At 34.2% G+C, this 16,055-nt stretch overlaps 4 protein-coding genes across 6 annotated transcripts in view; 2 read left to right on the forward strand and 2 right to left on the reverse strand.

The window, feature by feature from the left end:
* Positions 1–3,386: 3,386 nt before the first annotated feature.
* On the reverse strand, positions 3,387–6,037 carry LOC119638913 (E3 ubiquitin-protein ligase RNF113A). 3 transcript variants are annotated; one of them, XM_038036016.1, is made up of 5 exons: positions 5,334–6,037; positions 4,822–4,961; positions 4,553–4,695; positions 3,781–4,492; positions 3,387–3,728 (listed from the first exon to the last, which is right to left on the reverse strand). In XM_038036016.1, exons 3-5 carry the CDS (start codon positions 4,653–4,655, stop codon positions 3,542–3,544), a joined length of 1,002 nt encoding a protein of 333 aa, XP_037891944.1. In that variant the 5' UTR covers positions 4,656–4,695; positions 4,822–4,961; positions 5,334–6,037; the 3' UTR covers positions 3,387–3,541. The 3 variants fall into 3 exon arrangements, with proteins under 3 accessions (XP_037891944.1, XP_037891943.1, XP_037891945.1); XM_038036015.1 differs by having other exon boundaries at positions 5,191–6,037; XM_038036017.1 differs by lacking the exons at positions 4,822–4,961; positions 5,334–6,037 and having other exon boundaries at positions 4,553–4,783.
* On the forward strand, positions 5,061–7,777 carry LOC119638915 (S-formylglutathione hydrolase). The gene is made up of 2 exons (XM_038036020.1): positions 5,061–5,134; positions 6,848–7,777. Exon 2 carries the CDS (start codon positions 6,848–6,850, stop codon positions 7,700–7,702), a length of 855 nt encoding a protein of 284 aa, XP_037891948.1. The 5' UTR covers positions 5,061–5,134; the 3' UTR covers positions 7,703–7,777.
* A 77-nt stretch (positions 7,778–7,854) lies between these two features.
* Positions 7,855–16,055, reverse strand: part of LOC119639054 (zinc finger protein 568) — a 27,500-nt gene continuing 19,299 nt past the window's right edge. The window contains exons 6-12 of the mRNA XM_038036223.1: positions 13,111–13,246; positions 10,032–10,202; positions 9,561–9,965; positions 9,196–9,503; positions 8,996–9,130; positions 8,127–8,237; positions 7,855–8,059 (exon numbers count right to left, since the gene is read on the reverse strand). Of these exons, the coding sequence (XP_037892151.1) occupies positions 7,888–8,059; positions 8,127–8,237; positions 8,996–9,130; positions 9,196–9,503; positions 9,561–9,965; positions 10,032–10,202; positions 13,111–13,246 (1,438 nt within the window). The 3' untranslated portion in view covers positions 7,855–7,887. The remainder of the gene's footprint in view (positions 8,060–8,126; positions 8,238–8,995; positions 9,131–9,195; positions 9,504–9,560; positions 9,966–10,031; positions 10,203–13,110; positions 13,247–16,055) is intronic.
* LOC119638912 (probable 39S ribosomal protein L45, mitochondrial) overlaps positions 15,699–16,055 on the forward strand; it is a 21,036-nt gene continuing 20,679 nt past the window's right edge. Inside the window, exon 1 of the mRNA XM_038036013.1 lies at positions 15,699–15,706. The gene's annotated coding sequence lies outside the window, so the exon portion shown is untranslated. The remainder of the gene's footprint in view (positions 15,707–16,055) is intronic.

A 16,055-nucleotide genomic window follows, 5' to 3' on the forward strand; every position in this document is an offset into this window, starting at 1 on the left:
TTACAATCCAGTCTATTGTATTTAAAGAATAGAGTTTTATTGGCACGCCTATTTTAAACGTCATAATCTCTTAACATCCTTGAACACATTATTATTATTAATTTAGCCAGAGGAATAAATTCTGCGAATGAAGCCTTAACGCATTATCTAAGTGCTGTCAGCTTTATTGAAAACTGTCCCGCATTTGAGATTTGAAGCCACGATCGCGACACGCGAGTTGTTAACCGAGATGCTTTGCCAACTCGGCCATTTAGGCGGAAAACACTCTTTATTTATAACTGCTATCTTTAATTTAAAAAAACAAGAGAAATTTGATAATCAATTCTTTAGTACAAAATCTTTCAACAAAAAAAAAATAAATAGTAGAGTTAAGCATTGGTAACGCTATTTACGGTCTGCTGTTAGGGATCCGAATAAAGCATAGAAAGAATTCGTTTCCAAAGACGTTAAGCTTTTAGCACGATGAAATTCACCTGTCCGTAAATCCAAATTTAATTGATTGTGTTTATTATTTACTGTTTAATAATAAATTACCCTTAACGCTTCTTACCCAACTACGCTTCTTTTTGTACGACACTAAAAGTGCTTTCTCTGATTTTTACTATGTGTGAGGAGACAGCTTCTGACTTTCACACAGTCATAAAACGCATTATTGCGGAAGATGGCAATTGAATTTACTCACACGACAATGAAAGGACAGATGAAGGTGAACTAGGACCGAAGAAACTGGTCCAAAGTGGCTCAAAAATCAAAGTGATTTTAACAGTTTTGTTCGATTTTTGAACTTCTTCCGCTGGGCCAAACTGTTAACAGGGAATATTGTTTCAGTTTGAGAATTACTTTGAAGGCAACGAAATATATTTGGAGTAATAAATAGATTTTAAAAAAAAAGAAGGGGGTTTCTCTTTGTATGCAGTAGTATATAAGTAGGTGCATTTGCAAAATTCGCATGTGATGTTTCGAGAAAAAGAGGACTTTCTGTAATAAACATCTCAGTTTCACTATTAATATTGCAACGGATTAACTTGTCGTTTAACATTCCAATTCGGAATTGTCTGCGTATCTGATTGGATATAAGTCCATCACCTCGTGTACATTTTCATTTTATATATTTATAGCTTGAATTTCCTTTCACGTTATTTCCATTTAAATTGACATTTATTAGCTTTTGGTCTTATTAGCTGCCAGCTGTTGGATTTACTAGCGAAACGTGCTGCAAAAAATGTGCTGAAAACACTGTTGAATCAATTGAAGGCAAAGAGGAATTTGTTGATTATTTTACGACGGTAGGAATGGTTGGTATTTATTTGAATATTTCTAGTTGTAATTATACCTCTGTACGTAGAGTTAAACATTTAACTGAAACAATTTAGATAGACTCGAAAAATGTTTTTTTAGGTACACTCGAAAACATTTTTATAACTTTGTCCGGCATTGTTTCGATTGTTTTGTCATCTTAGTTCTGTATTTGCTTCTATGCACACTTGACTTCTGCTGGCTTTTGGCCAAAAGGCAAAAAAAATGCAAGAAATGTTTATTCGCTTGAATAACTAACACGGCTTCATTGTCTGGCTTCACTCAGTAAGCAAGTAGCAATCATCCAATGGTCATTCAGTCTTACACGTTGCTGTTTCCCCCTTAGGAGATAGTCCTATCGTCCAATGTTTGCCATTTTATGCTTTTCTAGCATATTGTTATAGAATTTTGCCGTACTGCAGTTGCATAATATTTGCATACGAAATTGTGGTTTACTTGACCCTATTGTTTGTCTCCTGGCGGTGACACTAATGTTCGAAATGGAAATATGCGTGTGTGCATGTCAGTACAATTACTTGAAATGTAATAGTCGAGATTCGAAAAACTATACAATGACTTTAAAAAAAACTTTCCAAAGCTATTTATTATGAATCCTGAATTCGTCTGCCTGATCATATTCACAAATTCGCATATTAACGTACATCTTTTTATACAAATAACGTTATCAAAAATCAATCAAGTTGAGATTTACAGCATCCCAGGAAATTGATATTCTCAACAGCTTTTTTTGTTTAATTCTCAACACTTACGTTCAAAGTTCCTTGTTTTTTCCTTGTTAGCTTTTTCACCCATTTCAGACTTTCTGTACACAAAGCTTTATTCAATTTAAAAAAAATTTCATCGACCTGTTCAACTTCTAATGGATTTGAAAATTTTTTTTCATAATTTTTTCACTTGAACATTTAAGAACTTGCGTAGCATAACTGTGACAATTTATTAAGAGTTGTAATCCAATTCGGTATGAGAAAATTCACAAAACACAAAACCAAAATTAACACCACTGGAGCGAAATGGTTGAAATTGAAATGAAAACGCTAAAATGGCGTACATTATGAATCAAATTACATTCGATTAATTCAATAAATTATATTCGATTTATATCTTTGAAAATATAAATTTAGTAGTTCAAATTTCAAGTACGACAGTTTTCAATAAAGCCGGTTACTAAACACAAGCGGCATGTGACTTCCACAAAGCGGCACACGACTTCCACAAAAACACGTACGTGTTTCAATTCACGCTGTGCTTTAAGACTCTGGCCTTAGAATTTGTTTCTCTGGCTAAATTAATAATAATAATAATGTATATAGTTTATGCCGAAAATTGCTGTTAACATTTTGTGAAGATTTGTAATTGTCCGAATGACTAAGATCGCAAAATGCAACATAACATCACGGTCACTTTCCACTTTCGAAAAATAACGCAATTAGAATGTAACAATACTGTGGATCTTTGTGGCAATTTCTCGACAGTTTTTCTGAGAAGTGGTGTGAAAACTAATAATTAACATTTTTATAACAAATTTTACTAAATGGATATGAGAAATTTCACGGAAGTTGGAATTGTAGAAAAAATTGTATAGAGAAATCTTTCACTTTTGCATGTAACTAAGACGTCAATATTATGTCGCGTCAGAAATTTTCTTATGCTCTCCATGTAAAAACGCAGAACTGCCTTTTATATGCGATTGAACTCGCGCTTTTCAAACGAAGTTAATGGTTTATCTTACCAATATCACAGTTTTTCCCAGAAGCTGTCCTTACACTACTAAAATAAACTACTACTAATAAAGAACGTTAAAAAGCCCACACATATACTTACATTTACATGTATCTACTTCTGTAGAAACTCGTACACATGGAGAAAGGAAATCTATACAGTGTCAGTTAAAGGAATAGATAGGCTTTCCTTTCCGATGACAAACCAGGTATTGTAACTTTACCGTTACACATCCTGTTGTAGAACTACAAAATACGCACAAACAAACATGCCACAAACATGCAAATGGCGGCATAACAAAGACCGATAAAGACCGATTTGTTTCCGTATAAAATGTCATTGTTTCAAACTGTCATGTAAACGCGATATAGGATATATATTTACATATATGCTTATTTGTGTGTGAAGCTATGAAAGGACGTTACGCGACTATATTACTAATTATGGAACAAATTTTGAACGATTAGATTTAAAAATAACAGAAAAAATAAAGACGAAGTTTTTCTTAATCACTATCATCATCTGAACCATCTTCACCCGAACAACGATTATCCGGTGGGGCACTTTTCAGTCTGGCAATCAGTTCTTTGGCAGGATTGAAAATACCATTTGTTTGTTGAGAGCAAATGAAGCAACGCTGCGATTTCTTGTACTGTTCTAAAGCACATTTTTCGCAAAAATAATGCTTACACCTAAATTGTATAATCAGTTGAGTTATCTCTTTCTTTTGATCGCATTACTTACTTTGTAATAACTGGATTAACGAAGCTTCGTCTGCATATGAAACACTTGAAAGGTAGTGATTCTTCATCAGAATGTATTTCGTATTTGCTATCATCGCCATCTGATTCACACTCGCCTTTCTGTTGAGCCGAGTAATCTAATTCCAGCTGCCAGCCTGCTTTGTAATCGCTTCGATCATGCAGAAACTTACAGCTGTCCCCGAAACCGCAATAACCAGTTTCCTTATAGTCCTTACAAATATCTGGTTGGTAATCCCACCGGACAGTGGCTCTTAAATGCGCTGGTGCTCGTATGGGCCCTTTACGTACCATTCCTGAACTAGCATTACCAGCGGCTTTATCTTGCTTTTTGTAGTATTGCGCGTAATTGTTTAGACCACGGTATATTTTATCATCAGGCTTGCCTTCAAGCTCTTCGTTGATCTTCAGAGCTTTTTCATGAATTGTCTGAGCATCTCGATCTAATTCGGTTTCAATCTCATTAACCGAAGTAGCGCCTTGATCTTGAGGGCCATTTGGAACAGTTGTACGACCCGATCTATAGCTGACACCAACTTTTTGTTCACTTTCACTATCATCACTTGAGGAAACTTTTTTTTCACTATGAACTTCTCTGCCACTAACGCGCTTTGTACTTTGAAAATTTGGATTGACATGCTTACGTTTATTTCGTACACGAACTACTGTCGATAATTGTTCTTTCTCACTGTCGCCTACAAAACGATAACAATAAACAAACAACATTCGATTAAGTCAACAACTTTTACACCAACCTGATTCCTCGCTCGATTCTCGCTTCCTTATAATGGTCGGCCTTTTAAAGCTGCGCTTTTTAAAACCAATTTGTTGTTTCGAGCTTCCTGGACCTTCCGACATATCTTCAAATTTACTTTTGTTCCAAATGTGTTCGGGCTCTCTTAGAGAAAGAAAAAAGGCGAAAAATTAACAATGTTGTCGATTAACGCAACCTAAAGCAGTAACAGCTTTTTATGTTTATTTGCGAAGTAACGTTTTTGGGCAGATGATAACCTAAACAACGTACCTTCTGTTATGCGAAGCAGACCGCAAAAATTGCTAAAAAAACGCTGATTTTAAACAAAAATAAATGCTGGGCACTGACTATGTATAAAATCTTTTTCGTTTTTCGTGTGATTTGGCAATAACTTTTAATCTCTCTCATAGCTGTCAAATGAAACAAAAGTAAAATAACTATCGTTTTCAACAAAACTGACTTTGTATTGAATGATCAAAATTGCATTTATAAGAAAAAACAGCTGTAAGACAAAACGAAACAATCTACAGAAAATTGTTTACATATAGAAAAAACAAAGCAAAAGAATTTAAATCTGTGAAAGGTAACTAAAATATTTTTAAATAATATTAGTAAATAAAATAGTTTAATAATATTAACAAAGTAATGTTGATCCACGTATAAATTTTAGGTATGAGGGCTCCTGCGCATTAGGCGAAAACCAAAATGCCTTCGTTATACAATTTTAACACATAGTTTATGCGCGTTACTAAAACAAAATAATTTGGATAACGTTTGTTTACGTGAACGTTAATGAAGTGGAACTTTCTTTCAAATAAATTTTTTTTTTTTTGGAGCAAAATGTCACTGTCTATACAGTTTCTTTTTAGTTTTGTTTTTAATAAAAATGTAAACCATTTTATGCTTGAATCGCGAACCCAATTGTTTTTGTTTTTTTTTCATAAATACATCATTGCTCCCTTCTGTCAAAAAAACCCATGCAGACATTAAAGGTTTATCTGCACTTAAATGCAAATAAGCAATTTTATTTTGATCGCGCGTGGGACATACATAACATAAAACGCAAGCATTACGCTGTTTGCGGAGGAAAATCCAATAAAACCCATTGCGAAGGTAGACGCGTTAGTTTTTACTAAGAGTAGTACTACATTTGTTTTTAAAAACATTTACAAAATTATTATTCATTTTTTATGATCGCTGACGCGGACCAGGTAGCTACTATTGCCTTACAAAGAATAGTTGCAAAGAAGATAAAATATAGTGCCTATAAAGGGATAAATTTAAATCGTTTGAATTTATAAAATTAAAGGATAGTTGCCGATTTTTAATTGTGCTTTCTATGTTAACCCATAAAATAATAAATTTATACGAGCAAAAGGAAGAATTGTAAATTGTATGACCGAGGAATAAAATTATATGAACAAGAGAAAGAATTGTAAATTGTATGAACAAGAGGAATAAAATTACTTGCGTGTAATTGGAATGAAAAAAGGTATGAATTTTTTCTCGGATATATTGCATTAGTGATATCTATATAAGAAAGGACTACTGAAAAATAAATAGCAATAAATAATATGTTCTCAAGTTTTCCCTTTAGAATAATTTCAGAAATGCTTCATTTTTTAATTGAAATTCAAAAGGAAACGATAAGTATGGATAGGGTAGATTGCTTAGAATTATCAAGGAAACATACTAGTTTCGATAAATAGACGATTATATATGCCCACGCAAAATTTTGCAATGACCTTGTTTCAAATCCACAGTTTTAGAGTCGAAGTTAGGTCGATGGGTTATTTCTAATATTAGTTTTAAGTGGTGCTTATGGATTTTTTTTTAATATATTGTATAGCAGATGCGATGTCCCCATACAATCTTCGAGACGTTCTCGTTTTAGGCTTAGATTATTACTTCACTTCATTTCGTTTCATTACCTACCAAATTTCTATATGATTTTACTGTTGTTTACATAATGTCAGTTGTTAATAAACAAGCAAACAGAGCTTTTCTTTTATTTCCGCTTTATTTTCTCAAAATGATAACAAAGAGAGCTTTGGCGAAAGTGATACATAGTGCAAAGTGTGGTGATTATCTTTCCTTCCCCGTCGAAACGAGCAAAAGCTAATAAAAGAAAAGAAACAGTCGGTACCCTGTAATCCAAACACATTTCTTCTGACAATATTGATGAGTAGTAATGATTTTAGGCTTTTTAAGAGATTTCATTGATAACATTTTACTATTCACCTTTGCTTTTTTAAATCAAGGTTTAATTTAACTTGTACTCTCTTTTCACGGCGAGATGTCAGTAAAACTTCTATCCAGCAATAAATGTTTTGAGGGGGAGCAACGTATTTATTCTCATTTTTCTAACGTCTTGGGATGTGAGATGAAATTTGGTGCATATGTGCCACCAGCAAATCTGGAGGATAATGTAACATGCCCAGTTTTGTTTTATCTCAGCGGTCTAACTTGCACTCATGAGAATTTTATACAAAAATCTGGTATGCAACAATATGCCGCTAAATATGGGTTAATAGTAATTAATCCAGATACATCGCCGAGAAACTTGGATATACCTGGTGAAGAGGATTCCAATGATTTTGGCACGGGAGCTAGTTTTTATATTAATGCCACGCAAGAACCATGGTCGAAGAATTATCAAATGTTCTCATACATTACTGATGAACTGGTGCAACTAATAAATCAAAATTTTCCTGTAATACCAACAAAAAAAGGTATATTTGGGCATAGTATGGGTGGACATGGTGCTTTAATATGTGCTTTGAAGAATCCTGGACTGTATCAATCGGTTTCCGCTTTTGCGCCAATCGCCAATCCAGTGGGATGTCCTTGGGGTCAAAAGGCTTTTAAAGGTTACTTAGGGGACAATCAGGACTTATGGAAACAATGGGACTCTACCTATCTGGCTGAAACGTACTCCAGCGGTCCAATAGAGTTATTCATAGATCAAGGCTGCAACGATAACTTCTTAAAGGAAAAACAGTTGCTGCCTGAAAACCTGTTACAAGCAGCATCGAGTAATGACCATTTGCAAACAATTTACAAACAACGTGCGGGATATGATCACAGTTACTATTACATAGCAACGTTTATAGGCGAGCACATAGCATACCATGCCAAATTGCTTAACTGAAGTCAATAAACATCTATTGCTTTTAAATATCTTACTCTAAAATTAGTTTATTTGTATATGCAAGCAAATGGTCGCTCTTTTAAGACTTCTTTATATAAAACAGTTCAGCAGATGTAACATCCCCACTCAAAAAGTACATAAATTTAAAATAATAGTAAGCAAATTATTGACTACAACATATTTTTTTACATATTCAATATTTGGGCTTCCATGGCTTCAATGGGAATATCTTGCAAATTTTGCGTTTGATTATGTTCCGCTTCTATGATTTCGCGTTTTATGCCTTTCTTCTCATGTATCATTTTATGAGTGCGAAGTTTATAAGCTTGTTGAAAACCTTTTCCGCATATATCACAACTATTGCGAGAGGAAAAAAGAAGTGAGTATAAAACTAAAGGAAACCTTTGGATTTTTGTAAACTTACACGAATGGTTTTTCACCCGTATGAATCATTTTGTGGAATTTTAAAGTGTTGGTATAGGTGAAAGATTTACCGCACACATCGCAGACGTATGGTCTTTCGTTGGTATGTATGCTGTAAGGACAGAAAGGAGAAATAGAAAAGAATTAAATATACAACCTGCTACTAACTTAAAGACCACATGTTGGGGAGGAAAATTTTTATTTATATAAAAGCTGACTTTATGTCCTTTATGACCACCGCATGTGTCCTCAAACAACCACTAGCAAAAATAGAAATTATAACCGATTTCTTAACAAAAAGAAATCCATGGCACTAATACTGCTTCGAACGTTTATTTTACATTGGAAATGCATAGCTTGTTTTTTCTTTTATATAGTTACCAAGAAACAAATCTTAAGATGCCATATAGGATGAAAGCAAACTAGTGAAGTATGATTCTGCAAATACTACAATGGCTATGTTTTTTGGTTTCTGTAGACTTGCCTATGCGGATGGAGACTAAAGTGAAAACTTCCTTGTCTTTTTTTTCATCATATTTAGAGTACGTGATATGCTCTTTAAAGTGTTTTATCTTACTAAAGTTAGAACTAGTTAATATCGTTTACTATACACGACCCGCAAAGTAATTTTCCGAAGGCTCGACCTTTTGCGTATTCTTATTTGAATAAAATCGTGAAGTTCTTCTTTGAATATTTAACTTTCTTAAGCACATTATTATCTTGTTAATCAAATCTAATGGAGATTGAAAATGAAATGGGCTTTCCTACGGTTACTTAGGAAAAAAAAACAAATTGCCGAGGTTTTGAAAGAAGAACTACAAATTTAGAAAAATACTAACTGTGCCGCCACAATGTCTAATAATTACCTACCGATGATGTTTATTACGGGTGGATAAATCTGCAAAGGCTGCTGGACAATAATTACACTTGTAGGGTCTGTTGCCCGTGTGCGTATTCATGTGTCGTGCCAATTGTTGCGTCTGAGCGAAAGCGTGACCACAAATTCTGTTTTATAGAAAATAAACATAAGAACATAAACAATTACATGACACTTTGTGATAGCAACTTACTCGCACTCGTGTGGTTTTATGCCTTTATGTAGTTTAATGTGCTCTGTTAGTCTACCTTGTGATTGATATTTATTCCCGCAGAAATCGCAAATATATTGTGACTCCTTTGACCTTTTTTCTTTTGGTTCACGCTTTACACGCTTTGTAGCTGTCTGACTTGTAGACGCATGACTGGAGTTTTTTTTGGTTGTTGCCTGGCTTTTATCGTCTTTCTTTGCTTCCATTTGAATATATTCTTCGTCCGAACTCGGTAATTCCAGATCTTCTTCTGTTTCCAGATATTCCAAATCTTCATTCTGTTCAGTTTTCTGGAAAATAAAGTGAACGTAATAATATTGGAGATCATGCATTTCTATTTTACTAACCATATTGCACTGAGGGTCCTCATCAGTCAATTCGAATACTTGTTCTTCTTCTTCAGTCATAGGTTCATAAATTTCAACAAATTCATCGAAGTCTTCTTCCACATGTACGGTATATTCTTCTTTTGAGGAAGCATTATTTTCCTCTATTTGATTTTCAAATTTAATCAGCACATCATCAGACTCATCTACTATTAAAGTCTCGTCGAATGATGATGTTAAGTCTATTTCGTCTTCGCATACTTCTTCCTGCTCGTCATCTTCAAGCTTATCCACTACTACAGGCGCTATAAATCTGCTTAATTGTTTATGTGAACGTTGGCACGTCGTACGAAACTTGAACGCCACTTGCAAATATTTATAACATTTACTACATATTTTATCCGGATAATGGTCAAATTGCTTAATCTGCAAAATCACAGAACAAAACATTTAAAGAAGTACCCTTGATAAATGTTTTTCATTAGCATTTACAGGTACTCCACCACATTCCAGTATCATTTGCGTGAGATCCTTCTCCGAATTTTGATCAAATATTGTTTGCATGGTTTCCTTGGGTTGTTGCAAACAAATCCTACATACCAACCATTTCTCATTTAAGCCCGACTTCATTTTTAAAAGTAAATCGATAAGAGAGAAAATGTTTTTTTTTTATTTGGATTTCCAAATTTTTACACAAATTATTAAAAATATCTAGAGAAAATGACGCCTCTCGCGTTTTATTTTTCTTAAGAGTTGCCAAAACCATACAATTTCTCCGTTATTATAAACAATAGTAGATTAAAGTCGATTTGATTAAGAAAATTAAGAGTTAAATCCGAGGGAAAATACATGTATAGTAAATATCGTAAACGGTTGCATTAGTTTTGCAATTTAAAAAAAAATTGCTTCTCACATTTATTTATTTATTTTATTCATTTAATTGACATTTATTCCAAGTCATTTAAAGAGAAAAGAAAGAAATATGACATGTAAAGGCACAAGTATTTAAAACCGCACAGCGAAAGAGTCAAGAGTGTGCAGACAAGAACAAAACCACTTTCTCTAATTCTAAGCATCTTTATGCCTTTACTACTAATTAACTAATTAACAGCAGGGCGATTCGGAGTTTGGAATCGCGTAGTGCTTTTGTCGGAGCAAAACAAAACAAACAAAACAGCAAAAACATGCTTATATCTACACTTTTACAAGAAGCAACTAATGATCGGAGCCTATATTGTCTTTACTTCATGTCGGCGCTGACTATATTCTAAACTTCAAGTGTTTAATAATCCTCGATTTAATGGTAGACGCACAAACATCAAAGGCGAGCAAGTTGTAGGGTCTGTTATATTGCTTTCGCAATTTTGCGGCCTGATCGTTGTTACTGTAGTCTCGTCTGCAACAATTTATATTAAGTATTTGAAAATGCCTAGAAAGTTGCTGTGGAAAATTTAAGTACATTTTTGATGTCCATCTGTTTGCGGTAATGAATTCTTGATGATCAACAACATTTCATACGCCTTTTTTACTAAATATTTCCAATCCGATTTCCATATAAATTCTACTTTACATTTTATATTTCGATTTCTATTTTTTTTCCACTTTATGTTTATATTGACTCGGGTTTTTCGCAAGCTTAAGCCTAGTCAGTACTTTTACAAACATTAAATCGAAATTTTCTAATTTTTTCTAATTTTCGAATATATATCCATATACATTTTTGTGCTGCTTATAATCGCACGAGGTTTGATCAGTGATTTGCCTGTTGCCCGTTGATAACATGCAAGATATTATTAAAAGGAAAAAATTAATTGATCGATATATGCATTTATATTCATCTTCATATATGAAAATGTAAAAATTCTCAAAAAATAAAATTCAAAAACCACTAACAACCAGAAATTTTGAACAATGTTCTGTCTACGGCAGGGTATAGACTGCTTGATTATCCCGTAGCGCTCATCAGTTAAACCAACTCTGACTGAAATCAATTAAGAAGTTTTAGGTTTAGAAAGAAAATTATGTTGTCTTTCGTTCCTTTATCAATTTGCTTTTGTCGATCAGAGAAAGGTGAATTTAATGACGATCACGCGCGCAGGCTTCAGTAAGACTTGTTCTACCGTTTCAAGTTACAAAAATACGTTTGATTGATAACTGACATAATCTCGTACTGGAAATCTCGCGGTGAATCTACCGAACCCATTGTCGAAAGGAAGACAACGAAAATATTGCAAAGACCATTGTTCAATACCGCGATAAAACTCAAAGGCTCGATTGCACAAGGTAGAACATCTATTTAAAGGCTAGATTAAACCTGATCCATACGACCACGTGCTAAGCTTTCAAATTTGGTGTCGATACGCCGAGATCTCCGAGAATCTGTTTACGTTATCCAATTGCCATGGGAAGCTGCTGGCATAGGCGCGTACGTAAGTGATGCTTGTGCCTTATGGCTGTTAGGTTATATGTCCAGTTTAATTTAAAGTAGTTTAATATTTGCATCTATTACCGATCCTCCAAAAATCTTCAGCAACTGGGAAATTCTGACGGAGAGTTAAAATTTTGGCGAGAAGAATTCTGGATAACATGACTCTGTTGCAGATGGTGCCAATCCCGAATCCAACGAGACTCTTGTGCGACGATTAAAAGCCAGCGCTACTGCAACATTAATTCAAAAGATAAATTAATTTTATAGAGCCATATATTTTGAACGCTGGTTTATTTAAGCACGTTACTTACATCATCAAATTTTAAAAGCTACAAATATCTTAGCTGCGTGGTAGTATGGCACCAGGCTTTCGCGACAGATGCTTTTCAAGAGAGTTTACATGAGATCGTGTACATTAATCCAGATATCTGATGCTATTTATAAACCTTGAAAGATGATTGTATTTCGAAGTAATATTTGAACGACTTACCTGAATCAGCGACATGATCTTGCAGTAGAGACTTTACCAACTGTACTCTATAGAACCTGAAATGATGACGGTGAACGATGTTTCGATTGTTGGAAGGGAAAGCAGATTAAGTCCGGAAACGTAACAGAATCGTAACCTAGAATATTTATATTTTTATTTTTAGTATATTTACGCCTCGTAACCCTATTACACTTAAGCAACATGACGGTTACTTGGCGCAGACATCGTTCGGAATAAATGGTAGCAATGCGCCGCGTTCCCCAAATCAAATTTGCGATTGCATCTAGTTTGGGTGTCAGAAGTTGAATTTTCGAGTGAGCTGTTGCTTCATCGCTACTAGAATTTACCCTGATTACTTTTTGCTATTTGTTAGTATGGTTGTTCGTGTTCTCTACAAAAATTTAGACGTTTAACAAACGAAAGTGAGGCACAAGAAACTGTAGGGATTAAGAGCGATCGCTTGATGCTTGAGCATCCCTTCCCGACTGCGCTAACTGATATTTGTCCTCGATCTTCTCTACGAAACCATGTTGTATGAAAGTATTTAACGCTCTGGGAGTCCACATGGTAATTACCTCGGGATGTATCTTCAGATATGTAAAATATATATATACATACAATCAAATTTTTTCAATTTTAGTGCTTCAATTTACCCCAGTCTTATCAGCTATGTGATTCACAATAACAGCATAACTTGCAGGTTCCCGTAACTCTTTAAGTGATCTCATCACAACGTCTTTTATTTGCTTACTCACTTTTACAGGCATTTCCAAAGGCGACAGAAATAGTCTTTACACGAGAAATTTTGTTTTTCAATTGATTTTTTTACTATATTTTATTGACAATTTTTTCAAATCAACTATGAAATCTGATTAGCCTACTTGTTGGAAAAATTTGAACAAGTTTAAAACAATCGTGTTATGCTCACAATTGAAATAGAAAATCTAGATATTTTCTTACGATATAACAAGTGTAAAGTGCTGCAGACATCAAAATGACCCAATCTGTGCCAATATAATCGGTTATAATCATACACCATAGAAGGTACGGCACGTAATATCGAAACCACTGAACTATGCCGTGGAGCGCGCATTTGTTATATATTTCATGAAACTTTTGGAATCACATTAGATTCTATACATCCCTTAGCAGGACTAACTGAAATGGATATTCTAACAGCAATACGTAACGCAACCCGTCCGAGGCCAGCACTTTTCGTACCCGAAGTATCGTTTGAATTGTTAGTTAAGCGGCAGATACGTAGATTAGAAGAACGCTCGCTACGTTGTGTTGAATTAATTCATGAAGAAATGCAACGAATTGTTCAACATTGTGGCAATGAAGTTCAACAGGAAATGTTAAGATTTCCAAAATTACATGAAAAAATTGTTGACGTTGTTACACAGTTATTAAGACGGCGTTTGTCAGCCACTAATGTAATGGTGGAAAATCTAGTGGCCATTGAATTGGCTTACATAAATACTAAGCATCGCGATTTTCATAAAGATGCTGCCTTATTATATAAATGTATCAAAAATATGCATTCATCTCCCCTTGTACGTCTCCTGAATAGTTTTATACAATTTTTATAGGCGTGGCATTCGATTTTACCCTATTTTCAAAAAAAAATGAATATTCTCTTTCCATATATATTCACAGAAATGGTTTGGTTGAAATGTAATATATATTCTTTATTATATAAATGTATCAAAAATATGCATTCATCTCCCCTTGTACGTCTCCTGAATAGTTTTGTACAATTTTTATAGGCGTGGCATTCGATTTTACCCTATTTTCAAAAAAAAATTAATATTCTCTTTCCATATATATTCAAACATGGGTTGTGTCGGACAGCTCTTATTCATACCTATTCTGCGCTTTGGCGGTTGTGTAAATATTACCTATGGTTTTGTGCCTAAGTTCGTTTGTGTTGTATGATTTTACATGTTCTATGCCTACGAGCCATTTCATGCAAGTTTTCTTCATTCTCTTTACCCTTCGCTTGGTGGAGTGTGTGTTCTAGCGTAGGCCTGTGCAATATGTGTCTATACATTTTCTCTTTCGCTGTTCTTTTATAGCCCGAGTCTCACTCGCTTGTCCTAATGCCAACATGCTCTATGTGTTTACATAAGTTGAGGTAATATGCTTATGGGTATGCTTAGCTTAGGTTGGCTGCAGCCGCAACCTCAGTTGCGACTTGCATGATCCTACTTATACACAACTTAACCAACTTACATCTAACTTATTACTATGTTTGTTCACATGTCTACTCACAAGCACTCAGGTACCAAATCGCGTGGTTCGATCACGTTAGGTATGTGAGTGCTAGTGCACTGTGTTTGCATGTGTTTTGTGTGTTTTTTACATGTGTGATTGTGTCTTTGTATATTTTGTGTATGCAGTTTATGCATTATCGTATGTTCTTATTATTCTTTTCTACCTAAGTTCAATTCTGCTTGTTTTGTTTACTTTTTTACTTTTTTGTTTACCCTAACGGTGTTACACATTCTGCGCATTTTTACACATAGAGATTCTTGTTGAAGTTGTTTCGCATGCATAGATTTTCTACCTAAGTTCAATTCTGCTTGTTAAACATTTTGGGATTTTACTTGTATTTATACTTTGAGTTTTTATTTAGCCTTTGAGTACTTAAACATTTTGAGATTCTACTTGGGTTCTTACCATATTGATTTCTTGCATCTAAGTTTTTCTTTTATTTGGGTTCTTGACTCCGCTATTACATTTTGAAATTTGGATCTACGCTTTTTGGTACACTGGGGTTCTTAATCTGTGCTGTGGTGTGCTTCTGTGGTTTTACGGAGGCACACTCACTATGTGCTTGTACTTTTCTCTTAAAACACACATGTGGTGTGTGTTTCTATGAATTAACTCACGTGGGCCTGTACAAAATATGTTTGGACATTTTTCTCGTTACCAGGTATAGGCATATTTAATGTGTGTTTTATGATTTTATCTTTACAAGGTATCGGTATATTAGTGTGTGATATTATGATTTTATCTGTACAAGGTATAATTAGTGGGTCTTTTTATGATTTTGCATTTGAAGTTGGAGGGGGCTGCTCGTGTATTGTTCACAGAACGACATGCGTGGGCAGATCGGACTTGCTGACTGCGGAGTGCGGGTGGGCTTTTAAGCGGACGGACTGTATTTCGTAAGGATGCAAAAAGGCTTCCTTACAATATTGTCGGCTGAATAAGGAGTTCAAAAAAACTTCCTTTTTTTTTAAAAATTAAACAGATTAAACAAGTCGTAAAAAAATTTTTTTTTAAAACAAAATTAGGCGTTTGTTCGTGACATAGTCAGTAAGGTCCATTTGACGAACTGCAACAACGTTACGGGGATAGATTGCTGTGAAACATCTTAATTTTGTTTTTTTTTCTTTTTGTTTTCTAATTCCTCTGTTCGACAAGAAAGTAATTTTAATAAAAACTTACTTCAACTAAGAGGTTTTACGATAGATCTTGGTAGCGATTGCTTTTGTTTGAACATTTTACATAACATAACACCTATCGTATTTTATTTTAAATTATTTTTTTTTTAAAGAATTTCTGTTTTCATAAACATTTAACCTGCAAA

Source organism: Glossina fuscipes, unplaced genomic scaffold, assembly GCF_014805625.2.
Source record: "Glossina fuscipes isolate IAEA_lab_2018 unplaced genomic scaffold, Yale_Gfus_2 111, whole genome shotgun sequence".
In the NCBI taxonomy this organism is placed as follows: Eukaryota; Metazoa; Arthropoda; class Insecta; order Diptera; family Glossinidae; genus Glossina; species Glossina fuscipes.